Here is a 17569-nt window from a genome sequence, read left to right on the forward strand (position 1 = left end):
AAGTGCTGCACATTAATTTTATCCAGGGAGAGAGAAGGCCAATCAAGGCTGTAACCATCTCTCACTCATAACAAGCAGCAGGAAGTGATCATTCCTTTTTGATCATCCAGCAATATGTCCTAGAGTTCGTCTTCAATAAATGGCCAATATATACACATTGAAAATTGTATGAAAAACACATCACACACATACATTTTACAAACCATAAGAAATTAAAAAGTAAATATTATGATGCTGAATAATGTAAAATAGCTGCAATTGTATTGCCATATCTCCTTTGCTCTTCTGTATGTCAAATTTGTTTAAGATGTTTTGTTTATAACTTTAAAAAGTGTTTTGCCATCATAGTACATGATTAGTAAGAATTGTTAATTATTCTCAACTATTGACATATTTCAGTATCACACCAACTTAAAAAAGATAATGTGCTTGTGAAAAGAACTGTGCATGTGGCTAGATGGTGGTTGAGGTGCAGTTGAATGAATATCCACAAGGATGTGCATCCAGAAAGTAACCAATTAAAATCCAGGCTGTCTATAGCATTTGTTAACCTCAGAAAATGTTTAATTTTTGGATAGTGACTGACTCAGCTAGACTGAGCCACTTTCCTCGTGGGGCTGTAAAGACTGGTGCTGTTTTCAGATTTTTTTTAAGTTTCTGTAAAATGGGAGGGAACAAGGGGCACAACAGGAAAGAATGTGGCAGCACATATCTATTTATTAACTTCACCTTTCTCCCCAATGTGAACCAAAAGTGGATTATATCATTCTCATCTCCTCCATTTTACTCTTACTCAAAGGGCCATTGTTTGGTAACTAAGGGAAAATATAGTCAAACTAGAAATATAGCCCATTGCAGATTGAAATGCAATGGGCGCTAGCAGGTAATCCCCCCCCTCCGTGGAGCAGCCTACCTAAAGTGTAGGAGGGAGGAAGAGTGGAGAGCCATTGGGAGGCATTCTCCCTCCCTCTCCGTGTGTCGTCCTTTCGGCTGCCCTGGCCGGTCTTCGCGAGCTCCTCAGGGTCTTCTCCGAGCTTGGCTGGCTGGCTGATGGGCGGGAGGAGGAGGTTTTGGGCCAGCGGCAGCAGCAAAATGATCGCAGAGCAAGACGTCTCTGGCGGCGCCGCTAATTAGCTCCCGCCGCCGGCACAGCGGAAGCCGCTGGACTGTTGGGCTGACGGCCCCACCGGCTTCGGGGCGGTCAGCGACTCGGCGGCGGGCTGCGGGGCTCGTTGTTGTTTAGCAGGCGGCGGTCCAGCTTCTTCTGCGTGGGCGACAGCTGATCCTGCAGGCGCCGCGTCCGCCACGTTCGCCAGTCCAGGTACCGCCTCCGCATGCAGTTTGCCTGCCAGCCCACCAGCACCTCCGAGCCGAAGGCCAGCAGGACGGCCAACTGCAGCGGCCGCTCCGACAGCGGCAGGAAGGGCAGAAAGCATCAGGCCGCGTTAGGCAGGGAGTCCCCGGCAGTCGCGCTCTGCGCGGCTGCCGGGGACTCCCTGCCTGGAGGCCTGATGCGGCGAGAGGCGCTTCGCGCCTCTCACCGCATCAGGCCTCCGGGCAGGGAGCCCCCGGCAGCCGCGCAGAGCGCGACTGCCGGGGATTCCCTCAGGCGGCGGCCTGACGCGGCGAGAGGCACTTCGCGCCTCTCACCGCATCAGGCTGGGAGCAACTGCGAGCCGCGCTGCGCGCGGCTCTCAGTTCCTGGGGCTGGGAATCGGAGGGACCAATCGGCAGGCGCTTCGCGCCTGCCGATTGGTCCCTCCGATTGTCTGTCATGAGGAAGGGTCCAATCTGGACCCTTCCTCATCCCGGACACATCCCGCCCCAGAACCCCTTACGGCTTTATTTAGTCCGTGGCGCCCGCGGCGCCATGGGCGGTTTACAGATGCTTACCTTATACAGATGCCACATTTTTGGTGTTTTACATGATGTTGTCAACATCCAGTGCCCCAGCAGCAAACTGGTAGCTACATCTCCATTTTAAAGTGCTAGCTGGGGAACTTCATACAGTGGATTCCCAAACTATGTAACAGTAGCCAGAGGAGAGCAACCAGCAAGCCGCATGCTAAGGAAATGTGTGGAGCTGAAATAGTGCTACCTCCGCCTCCAGTGCCCGCCCTTGCCCTCACTCCCGCCTCTGTTCTCCTGGGGACAAGGGTGTATTTTTTTAAAACCAAACTGCCTGGAGCAACAAATAGGTGTTAAATCATCCAGGCAAAGCAAAAAAAAAAAATCTCCACCAGTTAACACACACACCATGCCTCTCTAAAGACCTTTCCTCCCCAAAAGAAAATTGGGAACAAAATTAATTTTTAAAAGCTTCAATGCTCATGATTCCAAAAGGGGTGGAATTTTAAAAAGCACTATGCATCTATGATTAGATGCCTAAGCCTCTCAATGGAGAAGTTTTACTTTTAAAAAATTAGCTGGCATTGCGGTCTCTTTAAAACATGGAGAAAGGTGATTGGCTGCCTGCCTTGATTGACAGGCGGAGAGTTGCGCATAAAGCACATTGCTCTCTTCCGCCATTTCAAGCAGGCGTGCAGAGTGCTAAGAAGCATGAGGAAAGCAAGAGAGCCAGAAGGTGAGGAATGGCCAGAGGGGCTTTATTTTTTAGCATTACGCCATTGTGCTGGCATAATGCTATTTTTTTCAATGTACATGGCAAAAGCTGCTGCCCATCCCTGAGGAAAAAACAATCCCCAAATGACAGGGCACAGTGATAGAAGGATCAAGTATGTGAGAAATGATCTATATGCAGACCACGAGAATGGGAATATGAATGTGAGACCACTTGCCCATATGTAAAGTAAAATCTGCCTATGGTTCAAGTGAAGGGAATCCCTGCTCTTTTTCTTCTCCCACCCCTTGCTCTTACCTTGCAGTGCAATGTTTGAAATGTTTTCCCCTTCTAGAATTGGAATGTTTTATCCTAATTGCCTGAAATGTGGAAGAAAGATCCTTTGGGTGACATTGAAAAAACTCATGTTTTAAAAATAGCTGTATCTTGTTTTCAGAAGCAAAAAAACTTAATTGGCATAGTGAATTCTTTGTGGTGGGAAAAACACCCACGTGTAGGTTTGAACCCACAATATCCTGAACTTCAGGCTGGCATCTTACTAATTGTGGTATAAAGCCTAGGTTGGAGTCTAAAGCATATAGACAGCATGCAAATCTTTCTCCAATTGGTGTTTTTGTTAAAAAGATAAAAAACAGCAATGCAATGCATTATTAGAAATGTTTAAAAAGAAAAAACAGGAATCTAACTACTGAGTTCCCTTGATTTTAAAAAATAAGATGGAAGGGGAAGGGCAGGCAGCAGTGATTGGGAATATTTTCAAACCACCACCAATATGTGAAACACATGTTGGGAGGAAGAAATGGGGAATGGTTGGCGGGGATCCACAAGAAAGGCCTATAGTTCTGATGATGAACTCTAGTTCTCACAAGACTGATGGGAGGGCTTATAAAAATTTTAATGCTTAATCAGTATTGGAGCTTAGATAAGGTAAAGGCAAGAAATCTTTCTACTAAGATAGCAACTCAGAAGTGAAAGAAACTTTAAGAACCTCTCCTTAATATTTCAAAAGGCACCCCCTGCCTGAAACTGACCAATGAGCAAAGTCTTCAGCACAATGTAGGTGGAGGCATGGCCTCTGAGGCAGGGGAGAAAATCTGATGGTGTTGAGCTACTTGTGAATTTCCTTTGCCTCAGGAGGCAAGGGGGGGGGGGCGGGTCCAATAGGACTTTTAAAAGAAAAGGGCATACATTGAACAGAAAACAAACTGGGTCCTGAAGGAAGCTAAATCCATGCAGAAGCAAAACAAAAGCCCAACCTATCTGCAAAGTGCTCTATTTTTATGGATAAGGGATTTCCCCCCCCCCTTCCTGTTTTATTATATTTTATTCTATATTTGTGTTTAGTTATTGTTCTGGTCTAAGACCATTTAAAAACAAACAATTACAACTACTACTACTGCATCTGTGAACTGAAGAGAAAAAAATATATCCAATGGGGATGCAGGGTAAAAGTGAAGGGAAATACCAGCGCATAAAAGGCCATAGAAATAAGGAGACTGCCATTACTTCACCCAGAATCCAAGGCATAGTGATCTCCCAGGATGTTTGCCAGGAGTTCTTGAGGCATGGTGGAAGACAGATATTATTTATCCAATTATTTATATAATTTCTAATCTGTAATGTGTAATAATTGGTTATAAATTTTGACAAGAGGAATTCTTTAAGAAGAGACTAGTGACTATGAATATCAGCTTCCATCCTCCACCTTCTCTGCTGTCAGGCAGAAGCAGCAGTGTTAGAAGTGAATTTGGCATTCAAGTGTTCCATTCTGGAAGAACAGCATTTTTGAGGAATTCAATGGGCTGCTGTGGGAAGGAGGAAGAAAGGAAATATCAATTCCATGAATGATACTCATTGTCCTTTGAATCCAATTAAGGGCTGATTGACTTTATTCCATACCATGTGACCAACCAGGTTTCAGAAAATTCCATCCAAAATGTCATACCTGTTATGGAGCAAAGAAGCATTTGCATATTCACATTGTATTTCCTTTCCCCCCCGCTATACTCAAACACAGATGCTAACCATGAAAATTATGGATCCACATTTATTGATGATATGTACATAAAAAGTACAACACTTAGTGAAATATTGTCTTTGCTTATTATTTCCAGTATATAAAGAATATCCAGTTTTGTTTTATACATAAGTTACAGAAAACAGTTCCCACAGTAAGAAAGAACAGAAAACACTAAAGATTCAGATAAATAGACAGAAGGAGAATTATACTATCAATTAAGCTTAATAAATTAGGCTTTCCTAGTAAAGTGTACGAGAAGGTAACCAGAGTTAAAAGAAAGTTTTATCATCTGCATTCATTAGTCTTTATACAAATGTGGTACAGTACTGTACAATACATTATTTCAAGTCCCCAGTGAGTATTTTCAGTTTAAGTCAAAGACCAAGCTCATTTCCATGAAATATAAGATCTAATGAATGTTTCTGTCTTGGCAGAAACCATGTGATGCCTAAGGCAGGAGAGACCATACAATGATACACTACTTTGGCTACCAGCATAATATCTCCCAGTAATTAGGTATGGAAATAGACATATGCATTGGAATTATGTGGATCTTTCCCTTTCCATAGTTAAGTATGGGAGACTCTTCTGACTGCAGTCCTCAGGATTACTCAGCTCTGCAAAACCTATGATTGGGAATAGCTAGAGGCAATACACAAAACAAAAGTTGGAATTCATCAAGGGATAATTGTAGTCTACCTGTATGTAAATGTTAGGACAGAGGATAGTTACCCAAAAGAAAAAGATATTGTGTTGCTGGAATAAAAGCAATAAATATATTCTCAGGCCACTCTATGTCCCTGTAGTGGTATGGGGTTCTATCCTGCATGTAAAGTGAATTAACTATACTTTTTAAATCCAGGCCACTTGCATGTTTGCATAAAAACTTCATAAACTAATTTGAGAATATTTTCTTTGTGTCCTTATTCTCCCAGCTAGGCTAATTTTAACAATTTTTCAACTAGTAGCCAAAGGAGGATTTAAAAAACTCTCTTAATACATAAGAAATAAAATATTATTTGATAAATCAGTGCCATCAAAAACACACTAGGTATAAGGTACATCCCAAAGACACTATACTTGTCTTTTACAGAACCAAATTGGTATTTATAGTGACATTTTCAATATTTTATCATATACACAAAAAAAGTTGTGAGCACAAATCATTCCACTGAAGAAGCCTGTCTACATCTTGACTTAAAGGTAAAGAGCTGATTTGGTCTGGGCAGTGCTGCAGCCAGGGAAAAACTGTGAATGACTGAATATCACAGGAATCTTGAAATTCTGTTGGGCGACTGTGGATTCCATGTTGCAAAGCAAAACCTCCAGTTGTAATTGCAAATGTAAACATGGCATCCAAAGCAAAGAGTACAGTAAGGCTGATTTTTCCTTATGACCAATGTACTAAACAATGCAGTGACTTAGTAAAGTTATGTCTCTACCAGTGCAATCTTCAGCAGAGCTATACTCTTCCAAGTCCACCAGAGAGATTTAGAAGGGTGTAGTTTTGTTTAGGATGGCCCTGTGCATTTCCAGCCATTCAAATATACAAAACAACTTACATTGACAGTATAAACTCAGAATAATAATGAGCTACATTAATTCATTAATGTAGTAATGATATTGCATTCACAGTGCAGCAGATCGGCCAATCAGTCACAAAATATCAGGGATTTATTCACGCTCTCACAAATGCTGCTGGTTAGATATATGAAAGCAAAGACTAAGATATTTACAGTGAGTTGGCTGCAATGTCACATTCTGATAATTATTCACATATCATGCATCAACATGTTTATATTACCATCATATAAAAATGTTTATCAAACTATGGTGATTATTAATGTTTGGGAATAGGGGCAACAGAGCAACCAACCAACTCAACAAAAATTCATTTCAAAACACAAGTTATAAAGTATCCACTCCAATTCAATTGATGTTATTAACTTATATAAAAATCAAACAACAATTAATACTATATTCACAATTTCACTGAAATTACACAAAGATAAGCTACATTATCTACACAAAGTGCAAAGAGGCACTGTTCTTCATGCAGAAAACAACGCATCAAACTGGTATTTATACGAAGGTCATGCTTCACAGCTATTATTAGAACCTTGTCTTGCTACTTGAGTATATTTTTTATAATTACAAGAATACTCCAAGACCTTGGCTTTAAAATATAAGAGGATTACAAAATAAGGATACATCAATACACTTCCTATATCTGCTGTACATTTTGTTCACCCAAGCATAAGACATGTACAACAGGTTTTACTATTAAATACACCTGTTTTGATACATATCCTCTGCAGTGTGCTCTGCAGTTCATTTCTGAAAGGGACAACATTTATATTGTACCTCAGTTGTCATTCATGATATAAAACTTTTCTTTGCTCCTTCATTGTGCTTGGATAATGGCAAGGACATGGCACTACATGTATTTTGTTACTGCTAATAAAAAGAGATCACATTCTGGTGACAAAATACACCGTTTCTTTCTTTAAATTGTTTTAAAAATCAGGAGGTATTTTTCTATATGCTACACAATTGGCATTGATACATTGTTTGGTCCTTTTTGAATAGGAGACCACAATCTGTAACTCTTTGCACTGTCTGAACATGAATAATTTTTGCTTGACTATCTTAAATTCTGTGCACAGCCTGGAGTTTCCAATGATCCATTCAAAGTGAACTGGGGGAACAGTTATTCAGGATCAGACTGTGAAGAAACTGCAGCTACTTTAAGCAGCTGAATGTTGCTCCTGTGGATGCACATCTGGATATCTGTACCCATCATGATGAGTCTTTTTGAACTAGCTGGTGTATTCTTAGTTAAGAATTCAGGGACACCAGCTTTTATTTCTAACTAGTTGTCCATGACTACAGAGCAGTGCTTTTGTTGTTAAGGTTGCACTCATTCCCACCAATTCCCCCTCCCTCTGCAAATCCTCACTAGACTGTTACTGAGAATCCACGCTCTCTTTCTCTGGCTGAGCAGGGCAGGCCAGTAATGCAAGTATCCGGCTTTAGGAGAGCCTCAAGAAAAGATGCCAGTATTCAGTACTGGTGAGTCCCATCTCAAAGAAAGTCCTGCATCAGATGAATTGTGCTCTTTTTCAAAAGCTGTGATCCTAAATTACATTGAAACATATTATATTCAACACAATGGAATGATGTTTTTAGGACTGCGATCCTTGGAACAAAAGGTCAAATGAATTATTCTGCATCAGACCCTGTTGATTTTGCAGGTCAGTCCCTCCAAAATTCTCCTGGTGGCCAGGTCAAGTTTCAAAAATAATAGATCAGGTGTCTATTCAATGGCTCAATCTAAAATACCACTATAACAATAGTGTTCCATAATGAACTGCAGCATTTCAAGACACCTGTAGTTCCTATTTGTGCTTTACGTGTTTCCAGGATTACGTTAATTTAGCATAAGACGTTATTTCTCATTCATCTATATAAATAAGAAAATCTGCCACTTCCCCTTTAGTATGGATTTCCTCTAAAGATGTTCCCGCCTTCTTCTCTGTCTTATATGGTTGTATAGAAAATAGAATAAGAAAATATTTGTATTTCTGTAAATTACAGATACTAAAAATGTTAATTCCGTCTACATTGTAGTTTGTGGTACAGGTACTAATGCACAAAGCTATAACAAAATGGATACATTAGTACACAAGACACATTTATGAAGCAGATGTATGTTCTTTTTCTCATGTATTCCATAAATTACAGTTCATGCTAAAGGGGAGGGGGGATGTTGCAGTACTTATCTGAAAGCTTTAAGAAAAAGAAGTACGAAATGAAATGTTCAAATCTGCAGTACTGACTGAAATAATTTATTATCAACCTTTGAAAATAAGCTTGAAATACCGAAACAGGAAAAAAGTCCTTGTGAATCATCCTAAATTATGTACAAAACACTGATGGCTAATTGATGTGAAAGAATCACAGCACTGAATTGTGTTGGTTTCCTTGATTCAAATATGTCTTCACGTGAAATCAATGTTTTTATGACAATTAAGAATATGTTGTTTCATAATCCAGTTCCTAAAGGCAGTACTTGGGCATCCAGAGGTTTATGTGGAATTTAATTCCAAACCAGCTTGATCTAGCAGTTAGAAAGTTGCAAATTCACTTGTGCGTTCCTCTGAAAGTATAGATCACTCTCTCTGCTCAAAGAAATGGGAATCTCTGTATTTACAGGAGCACCAATTGAGCAAAAGAGCTCACAAGGACTTTCATATAGAAGTGAATATATTTACAATTGCAATATTAGAAGAGTTGTTTTTATACCCCACTTTCCTCTACCAGGAACCTCAAAGCTGCTTACAATCACATTCCCTTCCTCTCCCTACAACAGACACCTGTGAGGTAGGTGAGACTGAGAGAGTTCTGACAGGACTGCTCTGGGAGAACAGCACTATCAGTGCTGTGAAAAGCCCAAGGTCACCCATCTGGCTGCATGTGAAGGAGCCACCCCTCTTAACCATTACAACAAACCTTTTCTCCTTATGACAATATAAATGTTACTCCAATAGCAATAGGAAGGGGAAATATAATAAAAATATAGACTGGGATGCAAACGGTATGAGAGAAATAAATTCCAGAGGTCTTTTAAGTAATGAAGTTTAAGGGCACTCTTAAAAATGAGTGTGCCTTTGTAGCTTCCTGGCAGGGAGTTTTCATGTACTCAGTTGTAATATGAATAAAATTATGCTATCATCCAAAACGCAGGAAAATATGTACTGTCATTCTTGGCATGACAGTGAAATTTGCAGAAACAGAGGTTAGACAAACACACAGTTAAAAAGAATATAAAATATACCATGTGAAACAAGATCACCACGCACTTTGATTTCAGCTTGGGATGCAAATCAAATCTTTAACATCATTCCAGCTGGTAATAGCAGCAACAAGCTACATATTTCCCAATGAAATTCAAGGCTCCCAAAATGCAGCAATTCCCAGAGACTTTACTGTATCTCATATTCAATTAAATCAGCAGCAACCACCCTTTTGAAAGGAAAAGGAGCTTCCAGTAAATTATATGATGTTATATATGAATGTATTCATTTATTATTAATTAAATTAATTAATTTGTACTTTCCCTTTCTTCCCAGCAGGGCCCCAAGGCAGTGAATTTCCAACCCAATTTTGTTGGGTCTGCAGCATCTGGGATATCTATTCACTCTCTTTTGCACATCTTCATTTATAAAGGATATGTACTGATTTTGATAAAACCATTCCCAAAGCAGTTTACAGCATATTGGTACAATGCGGAAAGAAACATAACGTGGGTGGGAAGTGAATGTAATTCACTTGCTAAAGTTGTTCCGCAACTGTGAAAAGACTTCCAATGTCCCACTGCATTTTGCTATGCTATGTTACTTCTATCACACCTAGAGCAGAGTATGACAACTACATGTTTTCCCTACTTTTGAGGGGCCTCGATTGCTGGGGCATTTTTCCACTTTCTCCTAATTCACTGTGCTATTCCCTTTATAGCGATTATCTAGATCTGAGACAACAATCAAGCCAGGAGTGAGCAATGAGAATGAGGAAGGCAGGACAACTGGTAAAGAAAAACTAAGGAACAGCCATTACAGAGATATGGAGGATGGGGAAAGCAGAAAGACAAAGGCTGGAGGGCCTCAATTCAACCTAGATATCATGAGTTATCACAAGATTTTACCTAGTTTAATCTCCACAAATTCTATGGAAATTTACTGAGAACATATAGTTATTATAAGTCTCGAAAACATGAACAGGAAGCAAGAGGAGACAGTTACACACATTATTGTTGACATGTCTGCATTTCTTGGTTAATGTGGCTTCATAATAATGGAGAGGTATCCCATTTAATATGGAAGGTATCATTCTTACCCAAGCAATTACAAAAACTGTAAAATTTATAATGAGGGTAAGATATAGCATTTCCCTCTGCCCAATCACAGGTGAAATGAAGAAAAAAGGCCACTTTTATGATGCAGCAAGTAACCAGCTAACACTGCAGAATTATATGGGAGAATTTATCTAGCAAATGTGAACAAGCACCAAATGGAATCATTGGTCTCTGGTCCCTGTTTTTTAAATTTTAAGTAAAGGAATGTCTTAAGTTTAAACTTCCCTGAGTTACTAAAAATACAAAAGCGTTTCCACAAAATACTTTAATTCTTTTCACCTCTATCTGCTCCAAAGCTCTGTTTCTATACTACCACATGTGGAATGTCTCCCCATTTCAGCTGAGATCAGTACCTTTGACTTGTACCTTCCTTCCACATTTGAACAGTGATTCAAAACAGTAATGGAGAATTTCCACTAATTTGTCTAAAAATGTCAGCATGGCCTGGAAATCATGTTGCATCATCATCATCATCAATCTTAATTCCGTATTTAACACCATTAAAATAGAGTGGATTATGCTTGTGTATGTGCTTATGTATGCATGCTTATATATGGGAGCAATCTCTTATATGTACTTACACATATTTACTGATGGGTAAATATACCTAAATAGGTACAAAGGATCGATAAATAATTCAGCTAGAGGTCATGGAAAACTTTATCAAGACAATCCTAAACAGACATACCTTTCTAAACTAAAGTCAGGTGGGCAGCCATGTTGGTCAGAAGCAGCAGAACAAAGTTTAAGTCCAATGACACCTTTAAGACCAACAAAATACCCGAAGCACACACCAATGTATACCTTGTATAAAACTTTGTTGGTAATTGTGTCACTGGATTCAAATTTTGTTCTGTTGCTTCAGCCAACATGGCTATCCATCTGAATCTCTCTTCATGAAAGGCACCACATTGGCCCATTATGCATGACTGCCGAAACGGCGATTTCGGGTTACATGGAAAACGCAGAGGGGGAAGAAGCGAAGCAAACCGCTTATGCACAGGAAAAGCCCCTTTCCCTTTAAGCACAGTTTAAAAAAAACACACACACAAACACGTTTCAAAGAATATGCCTTGATTCTTCACAACGTAGAGACCCATCTAGCTGGTGTGTGAGCTGGTGATTCATCGTTACCAAGCTCCCACGAGTGGAAAAAAAAATCCCCCCCCCCGGCATTGGTGCGATTTTTGGCCGAAATTAAAGGGAACTGGCGAACAGGGGGCTGTGTTGTGTTTGGGGACTTAGGGGAGTTTTAAAGCACTTCTGTGGAGGGACTGTAGCCGGAGAAGCCTCACTGGGTGAATGAAGCCTCGCTGGTTCATTGCTTTCCCCGCTCCGAGGGAAAAAAAATGGCGATCACTTTGCCGGAAGTTCAGAGGAGAGAGCCAGGGGGAGGGACTTTGTTGCAACCGCTACATTGAGAACGCACATGTCTTTTCCACAAGTGTTGCAGGCTGTTGGCAAGAGTGTAGCAATTTTCTGAGGGTGAATCCACTTTTCCCGATTCCCCGGAAATCGCTACAACGAAGCGATTTTGGCGCTAGTGTTGCAGGAGTGTTGCAGATTGCTCAAGAGCGTCATGTGGAACGTAGTTTGTGGTGAAAACAAAATGCAAGACTAGTGCTATATTAAAGTCGTGCGGAATGGCCCCCAGAGTAACTGATTATGCACGCGGCGACCCTGGTGCCGCTTCTGGTTGCACCCCGGTCACCTGAACGCTGCACTTTCCTCCATGTTTTGCTAACGTGGCTTTTTCGGTGGCATGCACCGAATCTGCAGCTGGTGGCAGCCGGCGCTGTGCATTATCGGTGATTTTAGTCGCTGCCATTCGACCCCGAATGTGCGCTACCCCCCCTGTGCATAATGGGCCATTAAGCTGCATGGAATGGAACTCCATGAACCTTGCACAGGTACAGACTGATATTTCTTGTGGTATCTGAAGAAATGTGCATGGACACGAAAGATTTTGATGGTCTTTAAAGTGCCACTGGACTCATACCTTTCTAAGGCTATTGAAGTCAATGGGCTTAGATGGGTGTAACCCTGTTTATGATTTCACTGTTTATCAGAGTACAAAATCCTGGACTCTGACAGTGCTTGTTAGCAAAAAGTTATCCTTAGAGCTCTACAAAATATTTTATTCCTGAGCCTTGGTAGATAAATATGTAATGGGGTGGGGTAGTTTGGAAAAGAAAGGCAGTCTGCTCTGTACCTCTCATTACCCAGCCTTCGTCTTATGCCCTGTCAAATTATAGAAATTCCAAAGCTTATGAAATCTGAGCAAGCAAAAGGGACTGGCTAGAGGGGAAGCTAGGAGGCATAAGTGAATGCCAGCCTTTTTAGTGTCTGCTCAGGTTACCAAATAGAGGAGGAGATAAATGGGGCCTATGGAGATCATTTCACAGGCTCATGGAGAATGTTAGTACATGTAAGATTTTTCAAGAAGAATCTACTAGCAAAACATTAAACAGATCCCACTGCTTCTAGATTTTCACTAATGTCTAGAACTCTAGATAGCAATACAAATTATCAGTGGCATTCTAAAACTTGCAGTTCTCATGATGACAGCTTGGGGGGGGGAGAGAGAAATTACCATTCCCCAAACCTTATGGCATAATGTACCATGTTTTGCTTGCCCTACAAGGCAGTCAACCCAAGTTTAAGTTCCAGAACCAGATGTGAAAATGACTAGTGTTCCAAATAAAGCATCTTAACCAGTAAATAAATAACTGCTAGATGTTAAATGACATAGTTTGAAACTAAATATAATAAATCATTATTTATAAATGAATGTCAAATCTGCATCTGTAGGCAGAGTTATTCTAGTAGAACCTCAACTCCCTTCTAAGACTCCATACATGAGTAGTACGGTACTATTCACAGAGAGTTGTCAGCTAGCTGGACTAGAATATTAGAATCATAGAGTTGGAAGGAACCTCCAGGGTCATCTAGGCCAACCCCCTGCAGAATGTAGAAATCCTCCTTAGTATTCATTCTATGGGCAAGTTAAATACCACTAGATTCAAATACAGTTTCCTTTTCTGTATGACACGAGAACTGTGCAGAACTAGCATGAATGGCATATTTCTTGGGACTGATTATTGCTCTGAAAGCTGAAGGGCCAAACATCATCTATCTAGCTTCACAATCATAAACTATATAAGATCGATTAATTTCCATGTAACTTATTTCAATGAAATAAGTTACATATACAGCCAAAGGACGTTAATTCATTTATGGGAAAAGTGCATTTATGCATCATGAAACTGGAAGTAACTTTCTTCTTTCTTTCAAGCTTAAGAAAAGGTTTATGGATCACAACTCTGGGATGGGGATTGCTGTGCCAAAATTAAGAATCCCTGATTGTATGCATACAACAGACATGCACAGTGGTTTATGCCATGATGAATACATAAAACTGCCATATAAAAAAATCAATTTGAAGTTGGCTTAGAGAACATGGAATTCTGGTATTAACAAACCATCTGGTATTAACAAAGCACAGGTAAAAACATTTACAGTTATGTGCATGTGTGTGTGTGTGCGCGCGCATGTGTGTGCGTGTGTGTGCGTGTGCACGCACACGCACATACATAGTGACACAATGATGAAGGTATTCAATATGCACCAGAGTGCTCTTTCACATGTACAGCAGGATAAGAGGCAATGCAAATACTGAATGGGTTGCACAATACTTAATGCTTGTTAGCCTAAGTCCCTGGAGTTAGACAGCCATCCTGGCTTTATATTTCCTTATTGCAGCATTTACATTCTCTGTGTCTTGAGTGAGAAAAGGAAGCCCAACAAAATTCCATTTCTAAAACCAACCCAGTGTCTTCCAGCTGCATCTGTTCAAATGGTAATACAAATGGGACAGGTGGTAATGCAGTATTATTTGGCAAAGATACTAAAGGAACAATGGTTTTATAAGATCTTTTCTAAGTTAACAGTACTAAGCAGATACTTTTTAATGCAAAATGAAAAGAGAAAAAATCATCTTAATGTCAGCTTTTACCATCAGACAACTTTTAGGAATTATTAAAGGTGAACACAGATTGTTTCTCTCTTATTTCTCATGTTTCCAAGGTTCTTCTTCAACAGCATTGAAGTCTGCAGATTTGCCATTGGTTGCCAAGGTTACCTGCAAGGAATTACCATCAATATCTAACTTAAAGTTCAAGGCACGGGTAGGAAAATAATCACAAAAACAGCAAATCAGAATATGTACAAGATTTACATTAAAGCCATGTGTAAATCTAGCCAGGTATAAATCTAACTGTGCATATAAATCTGCTTTTTTCAATAATTTTGTGATCTGTAGAAAGAACACAAAATCACAAAACAGGCAGTAAAGAACATAGAAATTAGACTTGCAATTCGATTGTGAATATGTAGATATGCATTTTTATGCACAAGAAACAGCAGAACTTATCCTCTACAAAGAAGTATTAAGAAAATCATCCCACCTACCTCGGTGGATCTTTTTTTGTTGTTCATGTTATTATGTTAATTTAAAAAAAGATTAAAAATTTAAGAAGAAAATCATTCTTATGTCTCATTGTGTATATCAATGATGCAATTACAATCAACTCAAAATAATTCTTCACAGAATTGCATTTGATACACAACCTTGCAACAGACACATCAGGTTTTCAACTATTTCACAGCTCAATGTTAATTTGATAATCATAGTGGAAGACCAATAAAGGTCACTCATTCCATGGAAAATACTAGCTTCTAAACAATGTCTCAGCAGTCATCCAGTAAAGATACATTACGCATGACTGAGTAAGCCAAATGGCTACTGCATTTGTTTGACTGGGCAGAAATGAACTGGACCTTTACACAGAAAGGATGCCTTTCTTCTAATTCTAAATGGAATCCTATTATCACCTAGCTTACCTTCCATGTCCTGGCCTCAGCTTCACATGAAAACTTAAAGACAGGATTGATATTCCACATGCATGGAAGCATTGGGACATGAAGACATGATAAAATGCAGTTATGTCTGAAAACAAAGCCAGCCTTTTTCTTAATTAAAAAAGGGAAATACATGCATTATAAAGAATGATCCACACATTTGGAGCTGAAATTATAGGTTAATTTACAAAAGAAAGAATGTAAAGTATGATTTAAAAAAATACAGAAAAGACATGCAATAACAAGTCAACATATTTTTTTATAAATATATATTATACATTAGTGAAGTACAAACTAGGAAGCCATGTAGAATATATTACAGGAAATGAAAGGTTATTAAATTAGTAACTGGGTAAAAAAAAAAGAGAGAACCCAAACTTGACCAGAGTTGCAGCAAATTTCTCCTTCCGTATGTGTGCATTTTTGCATTCATAAAGGTAAAGGTAAAGGTATCCCCTGTGCAAGCACCAGGTCATGTCTGACCCTTGGGATGATGCCCTCCAGCGTTTTCATGGCAGACTCAATACGGGGTGGTTTGCCAGTGCCTTCCCCAGTCATTACCATTTACCCCCCAGCAAGCTGGGTACTCATTTTACCGACCTCGTAAGGATGGAATGCTGAGTCAACCTTGAGCCGGCTGCTGGGCTCGAACTCCCAACCTTATGGACATAGCTTCAGATAGCATATGTGCTGCTTACCACTTTGTGCCACAAGAGGCATTCACACATACTTCTAAATGTGACTTTGCATGTATCAAAGTCAATGCGAACTATTTAGACACATTTTAAGAAGTTTTACTTTCTGTGTTTCATTGGTTCATCAAGCAGTTTTACACCTCATTCTGTCAAGCACTCAATTTGGCTGGATCCTGCTAATTATTTTTAAATAATGGAACTACGTCCACATCCTATGACCATACTGAAAAACGGTTTGCCATGTGTCTAACCTTAAAAGAAATCTACTCACAGTGTCACAATGTGTATCTTTGATAAATGCATGAAATCTAGGCTTGCCAGCTCTGGATTAGGAAATACCTGGAGATTTTGGGGTGCAGCCTGGGGAAAGTGGTGTTTGGGGATGAGAGGGATCTCAGCAGGGCATAATGCCATAGGGTGTACCTTTCAAAGCAGCCATGTTCTCCAAGGCAATTGATCTTGGTTTTCTGAAGATCAATTGTAATAGTGGGAGATCTCCAGGTGCCACCTGGAGACGAGTAACCCTAATAAAATCTGTTTCTCATGATGTTATTAGTTACATATGAGGGACTATATTTTTAAAAGCTTAGATGTACCGTATAAACCAATACAGAACAAGCTAGTCCCCTGGTACACTGGGAGACTATGTGAAAAGGAACAAGAACTGAGACAACTAGAGCGAGTTTGGAGGAAGAGTCGCAAGGAAGCAGTAAGAACATGCTACACTTACGATGGACCTATGAGCTGGCAGTGAAAGCCAAGAAGAGAGATTACTTCACAGCTTCTATTGCATCCACTACCTCACACCCAGTTCAATTGTTTTGGATAATTTGATCACTTACAGCCCTGAAAACAGGGCATGCAAACAATTGGCACTCAGCTGTGAGGCTTTTCTAAGCTTTTTTTGCAGATGAATCTTGATGCTCAGTCATGAACTCCTTCCAACTGATGATACAGTAAATGAACAGGAGATCCCATGATCATTGCCAGAGCTGATTTTTGGTCATTTCAGGAGGCTCACCCAACCTGATATGGATAGGGAAAGCTGAATACCTGCCCCCTTAATTGCTGCCCCTCATGGCTCATGGCTCAGAAGAGTGAGAGACAAGAGGATCAAGAAACCTCTCAGGAAAACTATTAACCTGTTCCTGTCCTTAGGGATATTCCCAGAGATCTTAAAGGAAGCAGTAGTTCAGCCTTTACTGAAGAAACTATCTCTTGACTTGTGGGACCCCTCTTACTACCATTTGTTCTGACATCTAGCATTTCTGGGTAAGGTGGTCAAATGAGTGGCCACAGATCAATTGCAGGCATTCCTAGAGGAAACAATGTTGGACCCAGTTTCCAGCCTGGTCATGGGGTGGAAATGGCTTGGGTCACTCTTATAGATAACCTCTGGATACAGCTGGACCGAGGTGGGTCTGCACTGCTGGCATGGT

The 17569-nt window shown here is 40.1% G+C and overlaps 1 protein-coding gene across 1 annotated transcript in view; it reads right to left on the reverse strand.

Moving 5' to 3' along the window:
• Window positions 1–4608: 4608 nt before the first annotated feature.
• The window catches only part of SLC1A2 (solute carrier family 1 member 2), a 134555-nt gene continuing 121594 nt past the window's right edge, over window positions 4609–17569 (reverse strand). The window contains exon 11 of the mRNA XM_077322175.1: window positions 4609–14656. Within this exon, the coding sequence (XP_077178290.1) occupies window positions 14582–14656 (75 nt within the window). The 3' untranslated portion in view covers window positions 4609–14581. The remainder of the gene's footprint in view (window positions 14657–17569) is intronic.

This window comes from Paroedura picta, chromosome 2 (assembly GCF_049243985.1).
Source record: "Paroedura picta isolate Pp20150507F chromosome 2, Ppicta_v3.0, whole genome shotgun sequence".
Taxonomy (NCBI): domain Eukaryota; kingdom Metazoa; phylum Chordata; class Lepidosauria; order Squamata; family Gekkonidae; genus Paroedura; species Paroedura picta.